Here is a 26,827-nt window from a genome sequence, read left to right as displayed (position 1 = left end):
TTATTTATTTTAATGTTGGAATGTAGTTCAAAAATCCGGTGATTGGCAGCTCCTATAAACACTTGTTTTGTAAACAAATGCAAAATGGAGATGGTACACTGAGTATTAAGTAATGTATAATGTCGCCATTAATAATGGATTTAATTTCTAAAATGTCTCATTTCATGATCAGACCCAAGAAAACAGGTGCCAACCATATATTTGACTGGTTTTAGCTAATCAAAGTGCTTTATTACAGCTAAAACCTGGACGCTCAGTGAACCTACAGTAGCTACCACCACTGCACTCCACGCTCTAGGGTATGATTTTAACATTGTGGACACACACACTCACGCACACACACACACACACAAACACACACACCTGAGAACAGGCAATCAGGCAATGCGCTTTTCTACATATTAGTGTGAAAGTTTGTACTTCTGATTCTCTGATTAACACATTACAGGAAACGAGCACTCCTAAAAAAGTTCAAAACGGAAAGGGGAACCATTGCTTCTTGAATCTCAGTTGATCGAGTGACTAATCATCCAAAAGTTCTCAAATGACTATATCCAGTATATACATGATTTTATTCTTGGACATTCATTTAAAAATAAATTAACATACAATATCTACAAAAGAATTACATCTCTTAAAAGTTGTTCACAATAGCATTGTGAGTAAATTTATTGCAATTAAATTTATAAATAAATTACCTGAATTCAGTGGGAGCCATTTTATAAACAGACACATCACAGGTCTTGTCCTTTTATAACAGAGTTGCATCCAGTAGTTATGGGCTTCAACCACTACTGAATATTTATTTATCTTGACATTACAGATATTAAATGTATCAAGCCCTTTGGAATCAATTTTACATATATAAAATGACAGTACTGCAAAAACAATTATTAAAATACTGCATATCAGAAAGAAAGAAAAAAAAACATTACAGAAAATTTTGAAAAAAAAGAGGAAAATGAAGTTCAAAAATAATATAAAAGACAACACAAAATGTAACATATACACAGTACTGGACAGGTGAGGGGTCTGTACATAAGAGTGCTGCATTTAGACGGTGGTGGCCATTCGTACAGCTGGGGGAGACACCTGATAGGGGAGTGTGGAGGACCGCTCTGATGGGGCCTGGGGGGGGAATAAACAGATTAAATGAACAGGCGGGGGGAGGTCCTGGGCCCTGTTTCCCGAAGCAGGATACCTGCGCCGCATGTGGAACGTGGACCGAAGTGGAAAGAGCCGTTCTGGGTGACACTCTGCGCAGTGATCCAGGTAACTCAGGTAATCCTTCTACGTGAACTAGCCCCTCGGCGTGAAGGGAAGACGTGACACTCCAGAGCACATTCAGTTAACTCAGAACATTCTCACACTGTTATAACACTGGGGGAAAAAAAACATTCCAGTAACATTGTGAGAACATTTTGTGTTAGCTGGGATGCTGCTCTTGATGGGTTACAGAAGGTCTGCAGACTCAAGTTCTGGACGGACTGGAGTTGAATCTGCAGACGCAGCGCCCCCTCCAGGACTGGAGTTAAACCTGCAGACACAGCGCCCCCTCCAGGACTGGAGTTAAAAATGCAGACTCTCCAGGACTGGAGGCTGATGGCTGTGGGTTACTGCCTATATTTCTGGTGTTCTTATAACTGCCTTTAAACACTGTGTCACTTCAGACATTGCTACCCACAGCACTTGCCAAATTGCTGCCTGTGATTGGCCCATGGGGAACGTTAGAGCCCGCCCCTTCCCCCTGTAGAATAAATACCTGGTGGAGGTCGTAGTCTGGGGGTCCCAAGCTTTTCATGCCTCCTGTCAGCAGCTTGTGTGGAGCATTCAGATTTGGCTGGGTCACGACCGCCTGGGTATAAGCAGGGTATGTGTGTGAGAGAAAGGGAGCGTTGAGAGAGAGAGAGAAAGAGAGAGAGAGAGCCGGAAAGAAAGAAAGCACAAGAGAGAGCTGGAGGGTGAGAGAGAGACAGCATGAGAGAAAGAAAGAGCAGGAAAAAGAGAGAGAAAGCAAGAGAGGGAGAGCTGGAGGAAGAGAGAGAGCAAGAAAGGGAGAGTGTGAGAGAGAACAGGAAAAAGAGAGAAAGCAAGAGAGAGCAGGAGGAAGAGAGAGAAAGAAAGGGAGAGTGTGAGAGAGAACAGGAAAAAGAGAAAGCATGAGAGAGTGAGAGAGAGAGAGAGAGAGAGAGAGAGAGCTACAAGAGCACCCAAGTTAATTTTAAACAAACGTCACCCTGTCCACTGCCCTGGATACTGGGTACCTCGTCTCACGACCTAAAAAACAGAACACATGCTAAACCAATCAGCTCCAACTCTGAATATTTCATGATGGTGGTGGGAGATTGGTTATGAGGAGACAATGAAGAGGCGCCTAGGTCTCACGTCTTCGCTTGCAGGCGCAACAGACGATGAGGAGGATGAGGAGGACGAGGAGGAGGATGGCGCAAGGGACCCCTGCCGCGATTCCCGCGATGGCCGCCTCGCTCAGACCTCCTGTGGCACAGAACACAGAAACACGCCAAGTGTCAGACTCTGCGGGACGGGGGGGGGGGGCGGGGGGGGGGGCTCCTAAAACCACATCCCCCCCCTTCAAGATCCTCAGCTGGTCAAAAGCCGAAACCTTCTGCTCTTAATTCTCTAACTGCAAGCCGGATGGTTTATTCTACCTGACATCTTCAATAAAGCTGAGTGCTACAGCTGCAGCAGACTGGCACTCGTATCCTGGGTGGAAATCTTTTTGAACGAGTGAACCAGCACTGGGTGTTTAACACCGCTCGCACCCGAGATCTCAAGCTCAAATCCTGGTGGGCCGCTGCTTCTACCCATTTTAGATGTCTTCCTGCACTCAAGTGCTTAATCTTGATCACTGATCGGCTGAAGAGTCTGCACACCTCGTTTCCAAGGCCTGAACTGGCCGCAAATTGAAAGGTGATCACAAAAGCCTGCAGAGACTGCAGCCCGTCAGGACTGGAGCTTGAGACCGCCTGGTTTGCCACAGTGAATCCAGTCAGAATATCTGGCCGGCTCCAGCATCGGCACACGGTACACTGGCCCAGGCCTGGCGCCGTTCACACAGCGCTGGATTAAGGTCAAAGCTACGGCTCCTCGTGGCGGTCTTGCTCATCTGCTTTGGAGCGAATACCCTACCGGGCCCAGCATGGTGCTCCTGGGATGGCTGCCCCGCGGTCTGGCCCGCGACGGGGACCACTCGGAACTGGTAAGAGGATTTGGGGTCCAGCAGGCCGAGGGTGGTGCTGCGGGCGGTGGCGGCCAGTCGCTGGACGGTTCGGAAGTCTTCCGTCGCCCTTTTCCTGCGCCGGCTGCTGCCAGAGCTGGGTGTGAGGGCCGGCCCCGTCATCTGGACCTGAAAAGCTGCATTACACACACACACACACGCACACACACACACACGCACGCACGCATGCGCACGCACGCGCACACACACACGCACACACAGACACACACGCGCACACACGCGCACACGCACGCGCACACACACGCACGCATGCAAGCACACACACGCAAACACAATATGGAAAATCAGTTAAATCTAAACGGCAGGAGAGACATCTACATTATACATTTTTTCGTTATCCCAGTTTGTAACGCTGTAATAAACTGCGTCTCTCAAATGAAAGTAACGTTCAGGCACCCCCGCAGGCACATGGGCTGTTTCTGGAATGTTCCGGGAGTTCCATGTGTGTTTGGTGGGGGGGTGTGGGGAGGGCGTGGCTACCTGTAACGATGGAGGTGGGAGGGGTCTCCCAGTTGAGCGTCACCATCGTCCCGTCCGAGTTACTTGACAAGCTGGAATCAAAGATTGTGGGGCCTGTTTGGGTGGGGGTGGCGGGAGGGGGGGGGGGGGGGTAGAAGAAAGACGTTAGAATAGCAGCTTCAACCACTTAGAACACAGTTATCATATTTCAGTCCTGGAGGGCTGCAGTGTCTGCTGGTTTTCACAGCGATTTTGCCACCTATTGGCTGAAGAATCATAACACACCTTGTTCTCGAGTACTTAACTGGTAGCTGATTGAAACAAAACCACTAAAACGCCTGGGTTATTAGAATAGGATCAACTGGTGCCCCCATAATTCTCAGGGGAGTTAAGCGGGTAACAAAAACAAAAACCGGCAGACCAGGCGGCCCGCCAGGGACCAGGACTGAAAATCACGGCGTTGCGGCAGAGTCGAGGGCCATACCCAGCACGTGGACGTTGCTCTCCGCACGGCCCAGCGGATTGGCCGCGTCGCAGATGTAGATGCCCAGGTTGCTGGTGTCCAGGTCGGGGTCCACGATGGACAGCACCGTGGTGTTGGGGCTGATCTGGTACCGCCCACCGCTGGTGATCACCTGACCCCCTCTGGACCAGGTCACGTTGGCGAGGGGCACGGACGCGCTGGCGCAGGTGATGCTGACCACCACCGTGCCGTTGTCGTCCAGCGCCACCGCAAACACGGGCAGAAGCTCCGCCGGGCCGCCTGAAACGATGTCATAGCGCGCATTTTAGCGCGCGTGAGGACGTAGTCATTATAACAACATGCAGCTTACTGCGTACTATCAGCATGCAACCTGTTAAAACCGCCACGATCTGAAGGCGCATTTAGCATGTGTGAGGGCGTAGTCATTACAACATGCAGCTTGCTGCGCACTTTCAGCATGCAACCTGTTAAAACCGGTCTGAAGTCACATCTCAGCACAGTATACCTGGGCTAACTGCCACCACTCCGCAGGGCCCTCCACCCAACCAAGGATCATTCTCATCACTTACATCCTTATACTTTGTTCCTATAGCGCTTTCACGTTACACATGGACCTCCTGTGCCACTTTCATGCTGCATGTACGTCCATGATCCAGCACTTAGATTACACTTGTATAATTATCTTGATGTTGTGGCTTGTTGTCATGCCTCCTGGTTTGGCTTACCGTAACTTTCTGACCTAGCCTATGCTTACTGTGTGAACTGGACTTAATGTGTTCATGGCTTTGGACCAACTGTTTCATAATTAGTATTGTACCTTATCGGACCTGTGTTCTGTAGTAGGTCCAGTGACCTTCGCTATGCACTTATTGTACGTCGCTTTGCATAAATATGTAATGTAAAAACACCACAGTGCTAATTTAAGTCGCCAAATAGACTAAACCTTTTTATTATATGCAGCAAGCAGGGTCTGAATCCTTGCATTGCCAGACTTTGGCTGTCAACTGCCCAACATCTGCCCTCTACTGGTGAAACTGGGAAATAAATTGACACAGGATAAACCCGAAGCTGTGAGCTTGTTGCATTTCACTGTCCTGCAGGCAAGACCATGCTGTTTTCAAAGTCACATTTTCAGTTTTAAAAAACTCAGTTTACAGCCTAAAGGATTTACTGTATATCAGTATATAAACAACGATAATGCAGAGCCACATTTCCAAGGCCCCTTTTCTTTGTGGGGGGGGGGGGGGGGGGTAGGTCATACTCACGGGCAGTAATGCTGCAGTTCTGCGAGGCGAGCGGGTGTCTGCCCATGCAGATAATCTCTTTCCCACTCAGAGTCGGCGTCCCCGCCACCGTCAAGTTGAAGTCTCCGCTGCCGCTGCGGCTGGCGTTCAGGGCTGGGAAGGAGAGCGTCGCCTGGGGGTTGCCCCCTGGCCACTTGCAGCGGTACTGCAGGTCGCCGCTTCCAGTACCTCCAACCGAACAGAGGGGGCTCCCTAATGGACGCTCTGTGCGGCGTGGAGTGGGAGGAAGGAGGTGGTTAGGACAGCAGCTTTAACCAGTTAGAACGCAGCTGCCATACCCCAGTCCTGGAGGGCTGCAGTGTCTGCTGGTTTTCACAGCGTTTTATTGGCACCAGTGATTCATTTAAGTCACCGATTGGCTAAAGGATTCACACACCTTGTTCTCGAGTACTTTACTGGTAGCTGATTGAAATGAAACCACAAAAACCCCTGGGTTATTAGAATAGAATCAACTGGTGCCCCCATAATTCTCAGGGAAGTTAACCGTGATGAGGGCCACAGAAATTAAGACAGGTACCTGTGCATGTTTTATAGCCCATTATTAAAGAAATGTGCCACAACTGTATGGTTTGTCTTATTTTACAGTGTGGAGTGGGGGGGGGGGGGGAAGGCAGAAACTACTTATCTTAATCCCTTTCTTAATTCTTAATTCCAATTTTCATTTAACCCAGGATCATTCTTGCACAGGCACAGTATCACAGATTGAGGTACCCTGGTGATATCTGAGTTTGCTCAAGTGAGGGGAGAACAAACCTTCATGAAATCAACAATAGGCGGAGCTAATGCGTGCCATCAGTGACAAACTGAATCCGACCAATCGTTGTATGTTACTCTGAAGAGCAATACGTATCATGAGGTCTTGAACATCAGGGGCCCTTCCATAGACACTATCACTTTACTACAGATGCTGGCACCACACTCGGACACGACCATAGACGCTGATACCTTACCATAGATGTTTATGGTGAAGTTCTTTTCCAGCCGGTCTCCAGTCCCTTTGTTCTCTAAGACACAAGTGTACACCCCACTCTGGTTGGTTTTGACGTTGGTGAGGTTTAGGATGCCCCCCTGCTGGCCGGTGAGGACCACGCCATTAAATTTCCAAGACGCAGTGGGGGCGGGGTCTCCACCGGCCTTGCAGGAGAGAGAGAGCGTGTCTCCCAACTCAAAGGCGTTCTTCTGAGGACTAACTGTCAGAATCGGCTGTTCTGGACCATCTAAGGAGTTCGGGGGGGGGTTAGAGGAAGGGAGAGATACAGAGAAAGAAGCGAGGGAGAGTGAGTATGAGAGACCGTGAGGCCAATATTCACAAGAAAAAAAAGAGGGTAGGCAGGTGTGTTGCCATGAGCCACATCTAATGATCCACAACATCTGGATCATCGTGTTCTACACGATTAAAGATGTTGCCATGTGATGGCGATACGTCACATGACAACAGTAACCTGCATGGACGGAGTGATTTACAGGAGACGCGTGTACGTAAGAAAAGTATAAAATGAATGGACATCTGCCCCTGGTGGGCCTAAGTAAAGAAAAGAAACTCTTGGCATCAACAGGGCCATTAATAAAAATGTAATTTTAGCCTCCAGGTGGAAAACTTGGATTTAAGTCAGTGGTTGCCAACCCTGTTCCTGGAGGTCTACCATCCAGTAGGTTTTAATTCCAACAATTCCAACAAGGTTTTCATTCTAACAAGCCACACCTCATTCAGCAGCTAGAGATCTCACTGCACTGCTAATTAGCAGAGTGCCAAATTGGGGTTGATATGAAAACCTACAGGATGGTAGATCCTCCAGGAACAGGGTCGGGAGCCACTGACGTAGGCCCAACAGCAAAAGTGATGAATCTGAGAGGACATCTTACAGAACACGGTGATATCCTTGTCTATGGTCACATTGCTGATCGGGTTGCTCAGCTTCAAGGTGTAGCGACCAGTGTGCGTCCGGTTGGGATTCGTGACCGTCAGGTTTTTACTGCCGATGATGTATGGAGTCCCATTCTTTATCTTCTTGTCGTTAAAGAACCACTCCACTGAAGTCGCCTCTCCCTGCGTTGTGCTGTATTGCAGACTGAAGTTCTTAATGCCCTCTTTAATTATCTCGGGGACTGCAGTGATGATCACGTTCTTGAAGATGTCTGCAGGGGTTAAAAAAAAAATTTAAAAAATCAACAGATGTGTCAAAGTAACAGAACAGAAGCAAGTCCTGAAGGCTGTACCTGGATCCAGTCATGGTTTGTCCATCAAAATCACCCTGTGACACGTTAAATATGGTTATTACAGAAGCCACTAAACCAGGGGTGTCAAACTGAATCCCAAAGGGGCTGCAGTGTCTGCAGGTTTTTACGGTTTACTTTCACTCCGCTGACAATTAAGGCCTTGAGAACAGGGTGAGTGGATTCCTCAGCCAATCAGTGATTTAAATGAACCATTCCTGCAGAGAACACCCTGAATACCAGCAGATACTGCGGCCCCTCCAGGACTGGAGTTTGACACCTGTGCAGTAAACTAGGCATGTCAACAATGAAAAGAAACGATCAAATGCTGATGAACACTGACTGAATCCTAGTCGCATATTACCAGATGATCAGAAAACTGTGCCCTTTAACATGACATAACATAATGTTGAGAACAGGCCATTCAGCCCAACAATGCTTGTGATTTTCCTGATTAAATAGTACCAAATACTCTGATTACCCACAGACTAAATGGTATTCAACACAGTATCAAGTCTAGTCTTGAAAATCCCCAGAGTTTCTGCCTCTACTATGTGACCTGGCAGGCTATTCCACACATTGATCACTCTCTGCTTGAAAACATTCTTTCTAATGTCTGTACGGAATTTACCTTTTGCTCATTTCCACTTATGTCCCCCCTGTTCTACCAACAGAACTCAACCTGAAGAATCACTTGCAGTACACTGTGCCTCGATCGCTGGCTACTCACCGAACACCCCGAGGGTGAATGTGGTGTTGACCGGTGCCTGTCCAATCTTGCTCATCCTCACCATGTACGTGCCGCTGTAATTCAGCTGCACGTTGTGAATCGTCAGCGAACCGCTGCCATCGATATCCAGCGCGCCAAAGTTGGGGGAGGTATCTGGCTTTCCACCGGAACCGATAACCAAGTTTGCTATCACATCACCGTCCTTCAACCACTGAACGGTAGGGTTGGTAACGCCTGTGAAACTCACTGGTAGTGTAACGTTGTCGCCAACCTTAGCATTAACGAGCGGGGGACTAATGCTTGAGATCTGCAGCACGCAGTCAACAACACCTTAAGGAAAAAACAGAACAAAGCATGAAATTACCAAATGTACATTCAATCAATCCATTCAATCATCAACATTAAAACAGCAATAGCTGGATGCCAAACTGAGTAAATACAAAAGGTTACAACCAATCAGGGGTGCCGCCTGGGATTTTGAGACACCATGAGAAGCTCTTTCATTGCCCACCCACCCCCACCCCAGGCCACTCCAGGCCACCCCATCCCTGTAACTGCACCTCCAGAAACTGATGATCAACTCGTTAGACAGTTTAACTCTACCTGCGCAGGCTCTCGGCTCTCTTGTTGAATAAAAAATATTAATCCTATATTCTAATATTTTATAGAGCCTCTGTCAGTCAGGGCCTTTGGAATCATCCTAATTCTGATATTTTCCCTTACAGATAATTTAGGGCTACTGATGAATAATGATTTGCCAAATTAATTACAATCAAATAATTGACCTAGAGCAACAGAAGACTTTTAAAAGAAAATTTGGATGAAATATCAAAAAAAAAAAAAAAATGAAATCATTTTTAAAAACCCAAACACAGCAAAAGAACACCAAAAACACAAGAGAACCCTTTCCGGAGTTTTCAACGAACCTTTGCAATGACTGAAATGTAATGTAATGTTGAACTGAAATGCTGCCAAAATGTAAGACTAAATCACACCCAGCATCTCTTTGTGTGACTGAAAAAGAATGTTGTTTTTGCTGATATACAGCCACAATAATAACGGCATTTCCATTAGACTGTAGGAGTGCCATATGCCAGTCACGTAGGGCCGCGTTGCCTCCTGATTCTTTCGGCACGTGAGTGCTTAATTTAAGACACTGATTACCGCAAGTTGGCCGCCGATTCACTGAAAACTACACAAACCCGAAGACACATCGGTCTTCTAGGACACGATTTTTATACCATTGCATTAGAATGTCTTGACGAAAGTGCCTTCATATACCAAGAACAACTCGGACGTATACAAATAACACCCTAATAGAAACGACTCGGATGTTTTGGTTAAATAATAATAATAATAATGTATTAATGCGCTTACATTGCTATGACTCCCCGAAGTGAAAAGAAAAAACACTACATTAAACAAATCTCAATCATTGATCTAGTTACTTAACGAACGGTATGCGCGGGGACACACAGGACATTAGCCCTACATTTAGTTACTTTTAACATAACTTTTCCAACTTCAATCTAAAAATAATCCCGCGTCTACCGCTACTACTACTAGTAGTAGTACTAATATAATAACATTTAATTGACTACTCTGTGCAATCTTCTAATCTCCATTTTAATTCTGGTGGTTTAGAAAGTTTTGGCTGGTCGAGAAATGTTTACTTCTCTGGGATGAGATAAATGCACGGCATATTTATGCTCTCTAACATGGAACAGCTAATATCGTATTCTTCCAGCGCTTTCAGTAATCATACGTCTCTATTATTGCACACAAGCGCGTAATTTAAATGGCTATTCAAAGCGAAAGGTTCTTGCTGCTAATCTCCTCGTTTTATTTTGAAAAATCCAGTGAACGAGTGGAACTACAATCGTTTCCAATGGAAGGAACAGATCGAAATAATTACGCCTCGTACGGATGGGAAGGATAACGGATAACAAAAAATTTAAATATGGCCAATGACCTTGTTTAGTTTAAATGTGTTTTCGTAATACATAGGCTACTATATGATGACAAATACACAAATACTGAACTGCCAGACGACGTCCCTTGCCTCATCCACTGCCGAAGGTATGCCTGTTTATTCCTGTGCTTTTTCAGTCTCCTGCATTTCTCCTACTTAAATTCGCTTGCCTGTTGGTCGTTCCGTTTAAAAGACGAACAATATCGATGAATGTTTCCTAATATTTACACGTAGGTCTGTATTTACTGAATTATACAAGAAATTGTAAGAGTCTTAAACTTGCCTCCAATCAGGAACGTTAACAGAATTCCCCAGCAGGTGCGTTTAAGGGTGCAGTGCAGTGGCATTGTCGAAATATTTTGGTTTGTTTTTTTCTGTTTTAGAGCGAAGGTGATCGTCGGAAGAAAGTTTTCGATTGTAGTGTAGTGATTGTATTTTTTTATTTTCCTATTTAGAATTAAATTTTCCCATTCAGCGAGAGTAAAGCCATTGAATCTCCATATCTTCAACTTGCTCAGCTGCAGGTGTACGAATTTCCTTGGGGTGTGTGTGGTTTGTGATATGGTAATAAGGCAATCATCTCCTTATACTGTCTTTTTTTTAACCCCTCCTCCTTTCACGGGAGGGTCAGGCAACCTGTCATCGGGAGAAAGCAGAACTCACCTGCGCCCAGCTTTGATTGCGCACGTGAACAGACTCAGCCGTCACACCACGCGAATAGCATACATTTTTCCTACAGAGTGTTAAGCAGCCAACATTGACCTTTTTTAATTATTATTTGCATCCCATACATTGTTTGGCGTCTGTGCTTATGTTTTAAGGTTGGCGAGCAGCCGGTTGAGCTATCTTGGGTTTGTCGTTGAAGTGAACGAACCCTGCCCAAATTAGTCAGATGCCCGGAATGCACGACTTGTACGAATGTACGAAGACGAACTGAAAATTCTGGGAGTTTAACAATGGGCGACCGAGCGCGTGCATTCCAATACCCATAGCTTCAAGTTTAGAATCATACGCGTAGAAAATATTGTTTAAAAAAAAAAAAGTACTTCTTTGTATTCTAACTCTCGATTAAAAAACTAAGTAGAAGGGGAGCTCCCACTGTACGCCGTTTTGGTCTCAGTTTCTGAAAATGAGGGGGAAAAATTGTTTGGAGGAATAAATCACTCGGGTGGGGGTGGGGGTGGGGGGATGTTGGAACGAAGGAGAGAATTAACGCGATATTGGTCTTCCTGTCGCTGCGACAACATAAAACTGCAGCAACATAAACAAGCGGGTTTGCTGCATGCGGGCACGTGACTTGCCAGGGACCTGCATGGGCATTGAGCCCGAGATTCGCAGAATCCAGTTTCGCAGTCAATTTTTTTTTAAATATGGGTTTCACTCAACAGGTTCGACTGGTTTATTTTATCTGAACAATGCTTGTGCGTCAGAAATCTATATGTAAATAAAACGTACCTTTTGAAGAACAAATATGTCGCCCTTAGAAGTTCATGCTCCTTACAAGCCAACGATGAGTATAGTATACAAACATAATTATGCCATAAGCATATCGAATAGATGTAGCATGTGTTTTAATTCCAGTTTCTACAAATAGATACTATATATATATATATATATATATATATACACTTTTGGTCATAGTGTATATGTGTATCTGGGCACCCCTTGGTCTGGAGCTGTATTTCATGGTTTGGGCTAGGCCCCTTAGTTCCAGTGAAGGCAAATCGTAATTCTAGCTACAGCATACAGCAATGACATCCTACAAGGTTCTGTGATTCCCGAGCAGTTTGGGGAAGGTCCTTTCTTGTTTCAGCATGACGGTGTCTCCAGGCACATAGCGAGGTTCATATAGAAATGGTTATGTTGATAATAGTGTGGAAGAACTTGACTGGCCTGCACAGAGCCCTGAACTCAACCCCATCCAACACCTTTGGCACAGTTGGAAAGCCAACTGCGAGCCATGCCTGATCGCCCAATCAGTGCCCGACCTCATTAATCCTCTTCTGTCTGAAGGGAGGCAAATATCGGCAGCGATCCTCCAGCCATCTAGTATGAAGCCTTCCCAGAAGAGTGGAGGTTGTTATAGCAGCAAAGGGTGCACCAGCTCCATATTAATCCCAATAATTTTGGGCATTCATTTAAAAAAAAATTCATAATTTAAAAATTTCACTTTCATGACAGTGAAATTTAAGCCCAACGCAAGTTGGAAACTAATTTTTAGGCTTTATACTACTTTACATTGCAGGCATTTAGCAGACGGTCTTATCCAGAGTGACTTACACGACTTTTTTTACATAGCAATTTACATTGTATCCAATTATACAACTGGATATATACTAAAGCAGTGCAAGTTAAGTGCCTAGCTCAAGGGTACTACGGTTGTGTCCCGCCAGGGAATCGAACCTGTGACCTTACCGGTTACAAGACCAACTCATTACCAATTATACGACACTGCCACTGCCATGTTGGACCATTTGAAACAAAGGCGCCAGTTGCTTATTCATTGTCCTGTTCCTTCTCTCTTCACACTGCAGTCGGGGGCTCACTGGCCACTCCTCGTGGGAACCTCGCAGTTCCCATGCAGGGATGGATGGCACCAGGCCTGTGTGTGCGGTGTTTGCTTGTGACTACGACATAACGGAATGAGCAAAAACAGAAATTGGACCGGTCGATCCGCATTCCACACTGTTTCACCGCGCCCGTCCCCGCCCATACCGTCAGGTTCGACGTGGCACAATCGGAGGAACATGGAGATGAAAGTCTTCCACTGTCATCCTGTTACCAAAAAAAATCCTGAAACTCAGCCTTCAGGGCAGATGCCTGCATTTCATAAGCTTCGCCTCTGGACGGATGGTGCCCAAGCCAACTATTCTTGTCACCTTGGCCTAGTGCCACCCCTGTGCTATTCCATTTGGTGAGTATTTTTCTACTCTTTGTCTTTCCAATGTAATAATTCAGCGATTAATAGGGAAATATGACTTCATGGGTTCCTTATAGTGCCAGTATCTCACTGAGCAGCTTCTGCTAGCCTAAGCAATGACAGTAACTTCATCATGGAGAAAGGGGGCGGGGACAAGGGGAGTCACCAAAATGCTCTTCTTCTATCTGCAACCCTTGGGGAATTGCCAGCTTTTAGTCATGCCAAAATTACACAGTGAGTGAAAAGCAAGGATTACAATAGGGCAAACTGTATGAAGTAAGCCTATGTAAGTTATATTTAACCCTAACCCTCACACCGTCCCACCCTGGGTGGCAGTGTAGCACAGTGGGTAAGGAACTGGACTTATAACCGAAAGATCACAGGTTCGATTCCTGGGTAGGACACTGCCGTTGTACCCTTGAGCAAGGTACTTCACCTGCATTGCTTCAGTATACATCCAGATGAATAAATGGATACAATGTAAAATGCTATGTAAACGTTGTGCAAGTCCGTAAGAGCGTCTGCTAAATGTCTAGAGGGCTGAAGCAAAGAGTCTTGGATCTCCTCGACTTTGTTTGGGCTGAATGCTTGCTTTCAGAGAGTAATATCCACTTCAGCACACGTCCTACAGTATCAGATTAACTACTAGGCTACTTTGTGCTTGGCATGTCTTCAACCAATCCTCTAGGCCTTCTCAGTTTTGTTTTTTTTTCCCCCCGCCCTTAACCACAGTATTAATTTGGAATCCTTCCCCAAACAAACTGGCCTGCTGCCACAGGTATAGATCTGAAGAGCGATAACAGAACAATGTAATGGTGGATAAAAGAGAGAAAGAAAACCATAAGAAAATGCATATTTCCGATCGGGGTATATCCAAAAAATGCATATATAGGCATAAATCTAAATGCATCTTGACAAACAAGGATTTCACATGACACAGTTGCGCAGAATGAATAATTTAGATACCGACTGTTGTTTTGAATTTTTGATTGTTGCCAAACGTGTGGCCACCATGACAATTAACGAAGATTGTGGCAATGAGTTCAAGATATCAAGAACAGCATTGCTCGTGGTTGGGTTTCAGGGATTCACGATGGCTAAAGATTGTTAAAGATATCTAGAACAGCATTGTTGGGTTTCAGTGGTTGAAATGTGCTGAACCAATCTTCGTGTTTCCCAACACAAAGAACCTTTGTGTTTTAAATTTGTCATCTGAAGCCAATTCCGTTTCAGTTTACTGGATACAATGAGGTAGAACACAAACTTTCTGTCTGGCACAGGTAGCTACAAGCAACATTTCTGAAAAGAAACCTACATTACGAAGGATGACGTGTGTTTGATCAAATTTACACAGTCAGAACTATCTGTTGCATTTTTAAGGTTGCACATTAGGTTTATCCCAAATATAGCTTATTCATATTCATGGTAAACGTAAAAAAAATCTCTGTACAAACAGGCCCACCCAGACACACAAACAACATACAAATTGGATAGTACAATTTCCAAGCCTTAGCCTTAGCTTAGCCTTACATTTCAAAATTCTTGACGAGCTGGCGAGTCACAGATGATTACATCTTTTGTGTCCCTGTATGTGACGTTTTACTGCGGTACAAGCTAAGTGATCTGGTACTGTATATATGTAGGATGGGTTTTCTATATAAAAATGAGAAAGTAGTTTATCTTAGGATAAGAATGATCATGTAACATTATGTAATCTACTGGGGTAAGTCATTTACACAGACCACATAGACACCTGCCCTCCAAGAAAAGAATTTCCCAGCCCTGCTGATGAGGTTAATTGCATTTAATGCCATTCAGGCAGCTGTCAGGTTATCACTGAAAATCAGAACTCACTGCTTAAAGAACAACTTGAGAAATACACAAAGACGAGACTAACTACAGCCAACTAGGGTAAGATTCAGGGCCAGTGAATGTGCGCACACACAGGTTCCATCCGAGACCGTGCATGGAATCGTTTTACGCAGAGTATGCAGTTTCCCAAGGACAGTGTTGTCTTGAGAACATCCCCGCATCTGTGTGCATTTCAGAGTGCCAAAACACCTCAAAATGGGGGAGAGATCGCAATACCAGAGAGGCAAACAGCCGGAGCGTCCCATTACTCGTGTGTGTGTGTCTGTAGCGCTGACAAATGAGCCTCTTTCTGCTAAACCCATGTCCTCTGGCCCAACGTTTCTCACGTTTAGCCACTAGGCTAGAGCCTCCAGGTAAGAGAGCTTCTCCCACTGCTTGGCTAGAGCCTCCAGGTAAGAGAGCTTCTCCCACTGGAGAGCCCCTAAACCATCTCCTGCTCAAGCCCTCCATGTAGAGAGTTTCCCACGCTTGGCTAGAGCATTCCAGGTAAGAAGCTTTCTCCCTGCTATGTATGAGCCTCCAGGTAAAGAGGCTTTGTAGTCCACTGGAGAAGAATTCCTCTCAAGCCTCATCCATTCTGATAAGATTGTTTTCCCACAGAGCACACGACTCGACAGGATTTAGATATGAAAAAAGACAGTTATTCTTTATTGTTACCGTAGGACGATGCTATGTTATGATGCACAATCAGAGCTAAAGAGGCGCTTGTGGTAAGTCAACTTTGCGATGAATGAATGCTTCCCCACCTCCCTTTCGGTACTGAGAAATACCGTTCTGCAGAAACGGCGATGCATTTCAAAACTCTTTACAAGGTGAAAGAAAAAGAGGGAAAAAAATAGTCATCTTTATAACAATTAACCTCAGAAACGTTCATCTCCTCAATACAGCCCTGCTTCCATATTTACACGTAACACTTAAAAAAATTCTCCAGTATGCTACAGTGGGATAAATGAACAGTGCAGATGGTTCAGTACAGGCCAACGTGGACTTCACTGGCCCACAAAGGAGTATGAGATGAGGAAAACTGCTGGGATGAAGAAAGAGGAGTTTTATGGACACATTAGCCTGTTTTGTAGCACAGAATAGATGGTTAGGCCCAAGGTCTGACCCTTAATCAAATGCAAATAAATCTATATACACTGCTTAATTGTAGCATGTCATTCAAAATGCATCAGCGTTTCCATGGTTGCCAGTCCTCTACATCACAGTGTCACACTGCACACTTCCACCTACGGAGACACCGGGGGGAGGGGGAGGCATGGGGGGGTGGGCGGAGTCACACACAGAGAAGGGGCGGGGTCCTGGTTCTGGATCGGCTGGGTTGCCAGGAACGCACCATTTCACAGGCCCGGCTCGGTGCATTCTGCGGTTCGGTCCATCTAAGAGGAAGGGGGGAAAACCAGAGAGCTCAGGCCCAAAATGTGCATAAGAACACAGGAACATACAAGAACATTTGAACGTAACGGGACTGACCCGGGAATCAGCCGAGATCCGCCATCTTTAAGGACACTCCAGCCTATTAAATGCTCCTTGAAGGAACTAGGAGCGAGGAGCTAGGAGGCTCCCGAAGGATGCTTGAGCAAGTAAACACAAGCGCATCCTTTGCAGAAGTATTTTTTTTCCCCAGAGCGCACGACGTATAAATGATTGACCTGTGCATCCACCTCTCCCCGTCTGTCACTGTCTGTAACTGGCGTGGCTTCAAACTGATGCTTGACTAAACAAGGATATCCTATTTGCCTAATACACGTACACTGTCCTCACATCCTTTCCTTGAGTCCTCTGTTGAGTGGAGCTAAGGAAGCGAGGAAAGGATGCAAGGAAAGAATGCAAGGAGAGAAGATAACCAAATGTCCATGCTTTTTATGGCATTTAAACTTCCATCCATGTTCACTTTCTTTCCTGACTCTCCCAATATTAACTATTAGCAACTAATTGTTTATAAATTTATAAACGTCTTCGTTGGAAACTCAATTGTACATTTAATCTTTTGACTGTGTTGTTCGACTGCCGATGGATAGGACGGAGGATAACCATTTAAATACAAGTTCAAATCCCTGCTGGTCACGTGGCAGAGGCAAGCTGGTAGCCATAATTATGTGTGGTACACAATGCAGGGTGTGGGGTGGGTGCGACTGGTTATAAGTTCAAGGCACGTCATTTCCTATTACATAACCTGTGCTATGAGATGTTTTTATTTTGCTACCATGACAAAAATACATTTATTTCATCTGAACCTGATTTTCTTGTCAAAGAATATTCCAAGGCTGCCCAACCCTGTTCCTGTAGATCTACCGGAAACCCTAAAACAAAGCACATCCTCATTCAACAGCCAGAGATCACGTTGAGCTGCTAATTAGTAGAATCAGGTGCGGTAAATTGGGGTTAAAATGAAAACTTACACGTTGGTGGATCTCCGGGAACAGGGTTGGGAACCACTGCTATGGAAAAACCTACAATGGTCCCGAGAGAGACCATGCGAAATTTATCTCACTACATCGTCAAACGACAACACCTCATTGAGTTATCATTAACACTCAACACACAGTCTGTGGATGAATCCTTCATTATCAATCGCCGACACTTGCTTTTCTCCTCTATTTCAGAAGTGCATTTAATTCGCTAAATCTACGCCGTGTCTATGTTTTCCCCTCTGAATCTCATCACTGTTTCTTTCACCCCTCTTCTGTAAAAAGTGAAAGGCATTCCACAAAATGTATCGTTCCTTTCCAAATCCGTTTTTGTTTTAGCTCCATTTTGTTTTGGTTGCTTTATAATCATCGCAGCCCGGGCCGGTTTCGATCCCCGTCATTTCACCGGTTATCCCTGTTCTCCTTACCCTCCTGCGCCCCTCCGCGCTCCCTGTCGCCCCCTGCTGGCTCTATACCCTCCCCGCCTCCTTGAGTTTGGCGACCAGGTCTTCCACCGTCTCCACCTTCACCCCCGCCTGTCTCTGGGGGGGCTCGTCGACACGTAGCACCTCCACCCGCGAGGTCAGGTCCACCCCCAGGTCCGCAGGCTTCACGTTAGCAATCTTCTTCTTCTTCGCTTTCTGTGGGGAAAAGGTGGGGGGGGGAGTGTGAGAGAGAGAGAGAGCGAGAGAGACAGAGACAGAGAGAGAGAGAGAGAGAGAGAGAGAGAGAGAGAGAGAGAGAGAGAGAGAGAGAGAGCAAGCAAAAGGGGTGGAGAGGGAGAGATATAGAGAAAGAATGTGGGAGGAGAGTGATAGACAACGAGATATACACAGCAAGTATGGGAGGGAAAGAGAGTGAATTACAGAAAGAGAGAGAGAGAGAGAAAGAAAGAGAAGGGCAGGAGGGAGGAAAGGAGAGAGCGAGAGAACATCTCACAAGTCTGTATGTGTATAAAGTGGTCATAGCTGGGATAGACTGTGCCATGATGCATCTGTTGGGCATCTCATTATTGTAGATGACAGCTGATGGAGGTTCGTCAAACGACAGGCACGAAGGCTGAGAGAACACGCAGTCTGTATGCAATAAGGCAGATAAGTTTGGATAAACGAGTGTATGCACGTGGGCATTTATTGTAGATGACAGCTGATAGGAGAGTTACAGTCAATTACAGACAGAGCACAGAACTATGCACGGCAGTCTGATCAAATAACGCAGATAAGTTTAGTACAACGAGTGGTATGCGAGCGTGGGTGTGGGTGTGGGTCTGCGTCCGTGCATGTATACGTGTGTGAGCACCTGTGTGTGTGTGCGTGTGTGTGTGAGTCCGTGGTGTGTGTTTATGCGTGAGAGCGTGGGTGTGTGTATGTATGTGCATGCGTGTGTGTGTGGGTCCGTGCGTGTGTGTATGTATGTGCATGCGTGTGTGCGTGCGTGCGTGCGTGCGTGCGTGTGTGTGTGTGTGCGTGTGTGTTCAGGAGCGCTGCAGTACCATAATGTTGGGCAGCGTGGCGTATCGCGGGGTGTTGAGCCGCAGGGAGCATAATGCGCAGGTGGCTCGCTTTGAGTCCGCAGGTCACAGTCAACCTCCCACCTCAGCTTTGTCCCCCTCCAGTCACCTCCGACGCAATGCCCTGAAGTGACTCCGCAGGGCCTCTTTTCACACACACAGCTTCGCGTAGGACGGGGAATTAGTGATGATGACAGGCATGAAATCCAAGCATGACATCTATTGGCTGTATGTTGCAATGACACACTCACGCTATATTAAATCACATAGTTTGTAGTATGAATGTATACTATGAAAGGTTTTCAGGGAAACAAGCAAGGCACAACCATATATCAAGTTCAAATTTAAACAAATATTTGAATCCTCATTCAGTTACTGTAGTGCGCGATATTCAAACCCCGAGCTGAGTGAACCCTATTCCTCCTCAGAAAAAAAATTATTTTACACAAATAAAACAGACCAGTTATGAAGTTTTTCTCCTAATAAACCCTTAAAATGTGCCGACTGCAAGGTCGAAAAACTATGCCTGACAGAAACAGTCAAACGCTGATAAACGCTTAGCGTACATTAGTCTCTATGCTGACGTTTGACCTCAGGCTGTGTGCTCATGGGACGGTGTTTACTGTAACACACAGAAACCGGTCTGAAACCAGACCCTGTGATGACACACACCGGACAGCAGGGCAGTGACATTTAGCTGCACGCCCACTTCTCCTGCCAATCCACAGACATAAGTGCCAGGAGCATCAGTCGTTTACAGTTTAAAGGCTGCAAAAGTATTCAGTCTTTCTTACATATTTCTATACATTTTCTTTGACACATTTGTTATGTGAATCCAAAGTGTGCCAGGACACAATGTATTACTGTTCACTTTTAGGATCCCCTATCCCTTCAATTTAAGCATTGTAGCGTTGCACTTTTTAAAAAAAAATCTACGTCTCTGTTTGTTAACGGGGGCCACAGCGATTAGCCGTACTTTACACCGCGTTCTCCGGTAAACCGCTAAACGGGACCGTTAAACGGGCGCCGGGCGGGTTCGAGAGAAGACCTCCACACACCTGAGGCCAGTCCAGCAGGGCGGCGGTCATCTGGCCCGTCTGGTTACAGTCGTCGTCGATCGCCTGCGAACGCAGAAAAAAAAAAAAAGGGCGCCTTTCAGACGGCCAGCCAGCGCGTGACCGGCTAGGCGGCGGTAAAGGCCCGACGCATCGCGTGCGGTCGCGCGGGAAGCAGCAGGCCTCACGGAACTGCAGCACGACTCACACAGACACCACGTGCGCTGCCGCGGTGGGGTTAAACCAGCACTGACTCAATCGCCCGCACGTTGCACACAAAAACTCCATTACCCACAAAGCCCCTCATGACTTGCATCGTTCGTGGAAGTGAGAGGAAGTGAGTGACACACAGCAGGTCACAAGGATTCACAGCAGCAGAGTCATCTTTTCCTTTTTTTTGATGAAACACTGTGACATGGTAATGCTAAAAAAAAAAAACAGCTGTGATGACATGTCTGTTTTCTGCCATTAAAAGAAGTCCACTACTCTCCAAAAGTTGGTGCATAAAACCACATGTAACACTCAGTTACACTAACAGTTCATTCATTTTAAATCATTTAAATTCATTTAAAATATTAACAGCTACAGAATGGCTCTCACACACACACGCACACGCATGTACATTCACGCACACATGCGCACGCGCGCGCACACACACACACACACACACACACACACACCTGCACTGACCAGGCCACAGGTACTAAGGCAGGGTCCCCGTCGCTGGTCCTGGAGAGCCACACTGTTACTCCGGACTGCAAATTTAAATCCATTAAATCCATGGAGGATGAACTGATATCCCATTGGCTTACTGGTGCCTGAATCGGTTGCTTTTAAGCCGATTTTATGGTAAAAAGCAGAACCCAGCAGACCCTGTGGTGCTCCAGGACCAGGGTGGAGGACCCCCACCCTAAGGTGAGGTCAGCCTGCCCCCCACACTGCTCACACAGGTAGGACACTGTACCTGTTTGCCCAAAATGACCATTTTGGCCTCCTCCTTCTTGGCCAAGGCGGCCATGATCTTGGAGACCTGCAGGGGCCCCAGGGTCTCGTAGTCTTTCCCAGAAACCTCCACGTGGATTCCCCGGTCAGCGCCCATGGCCAGGGCTGTGCGAATGGTCTCCTGAAGCAGCACACAACACGCACATTTCACAACAGCGCACACATATTTCACAACGACACACAACACACACATATTTCACAACGACACATAACATGCACATTTCACAACAACACACGTCATTTCACATCAATACACAACACATACATTTCACAACACACAACATGGACATTTTAACATGTAGCTACACCCTTTCAACACACTGCAGGCACAAACTCATCCCAGGTAATGCTGGTGTGCATGGCCAAAAGTAGCTCAATTTTAGTCTCATCTGACCATAACAGTTAAGTCCAATCAAAGTTCAACATCTGTATAATACAACTCATTGCATTTGCGGTTTATTTTATACAGGCTTTTCTCACTAATCATTAACAAGGCTGCCAGTAATTCAGGAGTGAGCTCTATATAATCCAACTGCAGCTGAGCTGAAGAGCTTTACAGCTGCAGTACATGCAAAAGGCTGGTTTTCTAAAGGTTTAAATGTTAACGTGCAGGTTATTTAAACTAATTGCAGTCATTGTCCACTCTAATATCTTTAACTTTTAGTCTTTTGAAGCACATTAACAAAAAAAGTACATATATATATATATATACACACACACACGTAATCTCTCCAGAGCAAGGGAGATAAGCTTGTACATTTCACAAATAATAAGCAAACAGACTTACTGATTGGCCGATATTTGCGGTGGACTGTTATGACATTTAGTGTTACCGCACCACATGCTGATACTACTTAACTTTCACCGACTGTGCCTCATAAAACCACCGCTTCCCCAGTGACACAAAGCCGAGAGAACGTGTCTCTGCGCTAAAACTACCAACACAAACACCAGGGATACATGCTGGCCAGTTAACCGTGCAGCTCACCAGAACCAGCTAGAACCTGCTTTATTGTGAACGCTGCTGATAATACACAGTGCATAAAGAATCAAACACAGGGACCACTGAAACAGGGTTTCCCACCCTGTTAACAGTAATCTGAGTAGCATATGACATAATACAGTACAACAGATTAGAACGACTCCCCACCCAGAAGTGCCTTCTATCATACACTAAAATTAAAAGAAAAAGACCCATGCATACGTCTTTTGTAAATGCATATGGACCTATACAGCATACCTGCACTCTAAACGCATACTCTGTGCATGCACATGGGCCTATATTGCATGTCTGCAACCTGCAGGCACACTCTGCATGCATACGGGCCTCTATTGCATGTATACTGCACACCTGCAACCTGCATGCATGCATGCATATGGACCTACATTATATTGCACACCTGCAAAACTGCATGCATGCATATGGACCTACATTATATTGCACACCTGCAAAACTGCATGCATGTACATGGACCAAGCATAGCTGCACTCGGGCCATATTGCATTAGCAGCTGCAGTACTTTGCAGAGGACAGACCCACACCCATCCGCCTTGCCCGGGGACTGACCGCACCGACGCACCTGCACTTGCTGGGGGCCGCAGCTGACCGCGACCACCTCCTTGACGAACTTCTTCTCCTTGAGCTTGACGGCCTCCTCCACGGCGATCTCGCAGAAGGGGTTCATGGAGTGTTTGACGCCATCGGTCACCACCCCGCTATGGTCCGGCTTTACTCTGATCTGCGGGGAGAGAGGGTGGCCAGGTGAGAGAATACTCCACCTGAGATCCACGCTACTGTGGCCCAGGTGAGGGACTACTCTACCCATCGCCAGGTTACTGTGGAGCAGATGAAAGAATACTCCACCCGTCACTACGCTACAGTGTAGCAGGTGAGAGAATACTCCACCCGTCAACATGTTACTGTGGGCCAGGTGAGAGAATACTTCACCCATCACCGGGTTATTGTGGAACAGGTGAGAGAATACTCCACCCGTCAACATGTTACTGTGGGCCAGGTGAAAGAATACCCCACTCATCACCAGGTTACTCTGTGGGCCAGGTGAGGGACTGGGCCAGGTGAGAGAATACTCCTGTTGGCCAGTTTTTGTCCGATTTGCGAGGAGACAGGTTGGCCAGTTCACCAAAGCAACTGTAACCATGTAGGAGACTAGTCCTCCATTTATATGCTAATGTGGTCCGTATTGCCTCTGATCTGTGGGGAGAAGCGGTGCCCAGTCCACTTAAGGACCCATGAACATGAGAGTCTTCTTTATCAACAACACAATAAAACACTGGATGACAGCACCCAGCCCAGCTGAGAGGTAAAAGGGGCAGGACGGAAGGGGCGGTGCATTCAAACAGCCCAACTAATTGCCCTCTACAGTCACATGCACCTTGGGAGGGAAACCTGGCTTCGCTCTGCCCCTGGGCAGTGGTAACGGTTAGTAACGGTCGCTATGTGGGCCGCCGTCCAAGAAAGGGGCTTCAGTCACAAACGATCCAGACTATAAGCGCAGGTCTCTCCCGACCGGCAGCGATAACGACTGGCTGAGGACAAGGACGGCTGCCCGATCCAGTCAAAAGCAGATTCAGCAGGCAGACATCAGCTGCACAGAAGAGACGGTAGCACACAGAAGGAGGTTCCATATCACAGTATTGAGCTCTCCAATTGCAAAACTCCCAGGCCTAACAATATTTAACTAGGCTCAGCCCAGCATAGTCACACAATATGTTGAGCTGTTTTTTTTTTTCTTTTCTTTCTGATGACCATTATTGTTTGATAACCCAAACAACAATAATAATTAAGAAGGTTTAAGAGCAAAGGGGATGAGTTAACAGAAGGAATTTGAACATGTATACCCGCTTATTAGGTGCAATAACATACTGAATCGATTGTGACTGTAGGTGTCAAGTGAGAACAAACAGAACCTAGTATCGAGTTACACCAGGTTGTGAGACAGACATCTAAACATAGCACTGTCGTATTAGGCTTGACAGAAAGACGCCGAACTGTTACCTAGTTTTGCACGTAAGGTTAACTTAAACGGTATCAAATGATGTGTGAGGTGTACACAACAAGACACCGTGGCCGTACCGTCCCACGCTGTCATATCAGAGCCAATGGACACGATTAAAGACAGATAATTTAGCGAGCAACAAGTAGCCAATAAACAAAGATGGACAAATGCCACCTCTATGTACATAATTTAACACTCATATTACACATACGCACATGTTACGATGGGCAGGTTGAATTACGCATGTGACAACTTTAATGGTGTCTGCCACCAAGGCAGATTGTGTGTGCCAGTCGACTGTTCAACCTAGCCATGTCACTGACCAGTCCATCGGTTGACCTATTGCGAAACATCGCTAACGTTAGCAAGCAATTTATCTTTTTTCAGAAAGACGTACTTCAATGCATACTCGGCAGCCAACAAACTCACTAGTTGGCAAACTAATCCGACCTGAGCACAACGGTATTTTAGAAGTAAATTAGAACGTTCCGATGTCAACCTGGTGTGCGACGATAACTAACGTTAGAAAATTAGCTAGCCAGCTACGTGAACTCGGACCTCAGGTCATGAAACACAGGATGATAGCAATGCTGACCTTGGTTCCTGCTAAGCTAGCTAACGCTAATTCGGTATAGACACGCGAATATCGTTTACAGCTGTGTTGGTCTATTCAGTGCGACTAGCACGATAGGTAAGTTAGGATGGTTATGAATGGAAAATATCGCCGTTAATGTACAGAATGAAAAGTGAACTCGGTAGATACCTTAACAGCATAGTCAATGACCCGCTTAACTCCGACTAGAACCCGAGCCATGTTCTCACTCTTCTATTCAGTAGGTCGGCTCTACTTTAGAGATTTTTTAATACTCGGAAAGCCAGTCGGACAGGTTTCAATGTGATACCTTTGAAGGTACTTCTGAATGGAGTGTGACGGAACCGCCCAGTTCTAAAACCAATCAAAAAACGTAAAGGCTAAAACTGTCAATCAAATCAAATCAGTAGCCAATCGTCCTTTAAAAAGTCGGCTTCTGGTGGCCAATAGAGATTCAGATGATTGGATACTATTTCGGGTGGAAACAAGAGCTTATAAATGTTGAGTTCCTCAACGGGGAATCCATTCATAAATAGGGTAAAGTTCATCTGTCGTGTAGCCGGGGCTCTGCATTTAACGTCAGTATAAAAGCACCCTGAACAAAATCCACCTTTACCGTGGGCGATTTGCAGATACAGGCAAGGCTATTTTTTTGTGAAATAAATAAGATGGAGAGACCCACATATACATTCATGGGGGATGCTAATAATGCACTGATAAGTTGTCGTTGAGCGTTCAAGTTCATGCAATACAGTGTTCAGTCCTGTTATGGGATCATGTTTTCAGGGTCAAGCCTGTCACTCATTCATGGGCTTCAATTAATATAATTTCGTTTCTGGCAGTGAGGTTCTAGTATAAGCCCTGTAGGCTTTCCAATTTCTCCAGCACAAGTAATACTGCAAATTATTTTTGTGTACTTGCATTTGTTCCTTCTTCTTGTAAATAATATATTTATCCCTTAGCTATACATGCTTATCCTGGTCAGGGTCGGGGTAGGGGGGTGGTGGAGCCTATCCCAGCATGCATTGCAAATTCACTTTGCACACCATTCACTTGCAAATAAGATATGAATAGATACAATAAAGTTTGATGTGGGGCACTTTACTGATCGGCAGCTGGTGGATTGGGGCTGGGCCTTTCTATGTTTTATTAAGGGGCACCCTTGAGTGCACACTCTCTCACCTGGGATTAAGAGACAGTGGGTGGTTGTTACGTTAGCTCACTGTTGTTTCCTTGCTTCGTGTTTTGTTTGACGCATATTAGGCTGAGGCCACACAGTAGCCTGTGTGATTAGTTTGCAATAAACCAATTATTTTTGAGAATCTAAGCAGCTAGTGGACATTTGTTTTTTCAGCAACAATGGGACCAATAACTCTCCTGAAAATCCACTCTTCCCACAGAAATAAAAAAAGCAGACAATCGATCGATAGCCATCTAGCATGGCCATTAGGACACAGATGCTGTTTCACAAAATTCAACACTATTTAACGTGAAGTTTAAAAGTTTTATGAGCATGCTGGTTTATGCTATGGCAATGCTTATGTCTAGACATTGGCAGGACGGATGGCATTGGCAGGTATTTTCCCCCATTCTCTTATGTAGCTTGAAAGTTCTGTCCAAAGACTGGACACCACATTGTGTATTAAAAAGACAGCCTACATCCTTTTTCAAGAAACTTAAAATATGATGGTATAAATGGGGCAATGTTATTTATAGTTTTATTTGTTAAAAGTTAAATGTTTTTAGTACGATTTAGAAATATTTAGGTTTAAAGCCATCCTCCTAAACTGTGTTGATAAAAACAGTTAGCTGTCCTGTTTGATAGTAGTTACTGTAATGTGCCCACCATAACGTTTGGGGAAATGCCCTTTATGAATTGTGTGATTACAAATCTAAAACTGTGAAGTGCAGTGGCAAATCAAGAAAAAATTTGTCTCCCAAACATTAGGGAGCGCACTGTACATTCACTGATTACAGTTAGGACCCCTAATTCAAGTGTGGACCAGCGTATTATAGAATGCTAGAT

General features: G+C 45.7%; 2 protein-coding genes across 3 annotated transcripts; both read right to left on the bottom strand.

Moving 5' to 3' along the window:
- Positions 1-553: 553 nt before the first annotated feature.
- Positions 554-11,000, bottom strand: vsig10l (V-set and immunoglobulin domain containing 10 like). 2 transcript variants are annotated; one of them, XM_064300492.1, is made up of 12 exons: positions 10,706-11,000; positions 8,451-8,780; positions 7,370-7,642; positions 6,457-6,723; positions 5,468-5,710; positions 4,203-4,481; positions 3,740-3,832; positions 3,151-3,375; positions 2,386-2,496; positions 2,237-2,277; positions 1,763-1,855; positions 554-1,128 (listed from the first exon to the last, which is right to left on the bottom strand). In XM_064300492.1, exons 1-12 carry the CDS (start codon positions 10,767-10,769, stop codon positions 1,054-1,056), a joined length of 2,094 nt encoding a protein of 697 aa, XP_064156562.1. In that variant the 5' UTR covers positions 10,770-11,000; the 3' UTR covers positions 554-1,053. The 2 variants fall into 2 exon arrangements, with proteins under 2 accessions (XP_064156562.1, XP_064156644.1); XM_064300574.1 differs by lacking the exon at positions 10,706-11,000 and adding an exon at positions 10,493-10,532.
- A 4,833-nt stretch (positions 11,001-15,833) lies between these two features.
- etfb (electron transfer flavoprotein subunit beta) lies at positions 15,834-25,132 on the bottom strand. Its single transcript, XM_064307926.1, has 7 exons — positions 24,973-25,132; positions 22,773-22,931; positions 21,155-21,313; positions 20,116-20,256; positions 19,118-19,186; positions 18,054-18,266; positions 15,834-16,593 (listed from the first exon to the last, which is right to left on the bottom strand). The coding sequence occupies exons 1-6, from the start codon at positions 25,021-25,023 to the stop codon at positions 18,096-18,098; spliced, it is 750 nt and encodes a 249-aa protein (XP_064163996.1). The 5' UTR covers positions 25,024-25,132; the 3' UTR covers positions 15,834-16,593; positions 18,054-18,095.
- Positions 25,133-26,827: the final 1,695 nt, after the last annotated feature.

Source organism: Anguilla rostrata, chromosome 1, assembly GCF_018555375.3.
Source record: "Anguilla rostrata isolate EN2019 chromosome 1, ASM1855537v3, whole genome shotgun sequence".
Lineage (NCBI taxonomy): Eukaryota > Metazoa > Chordata > Actinopteri > Anguilliformes > Anguillidae > Anguilla > Anguilla rostrata.
This window is presented reverse-complemented; position numbering and strand designations above follow the sequence as displayed.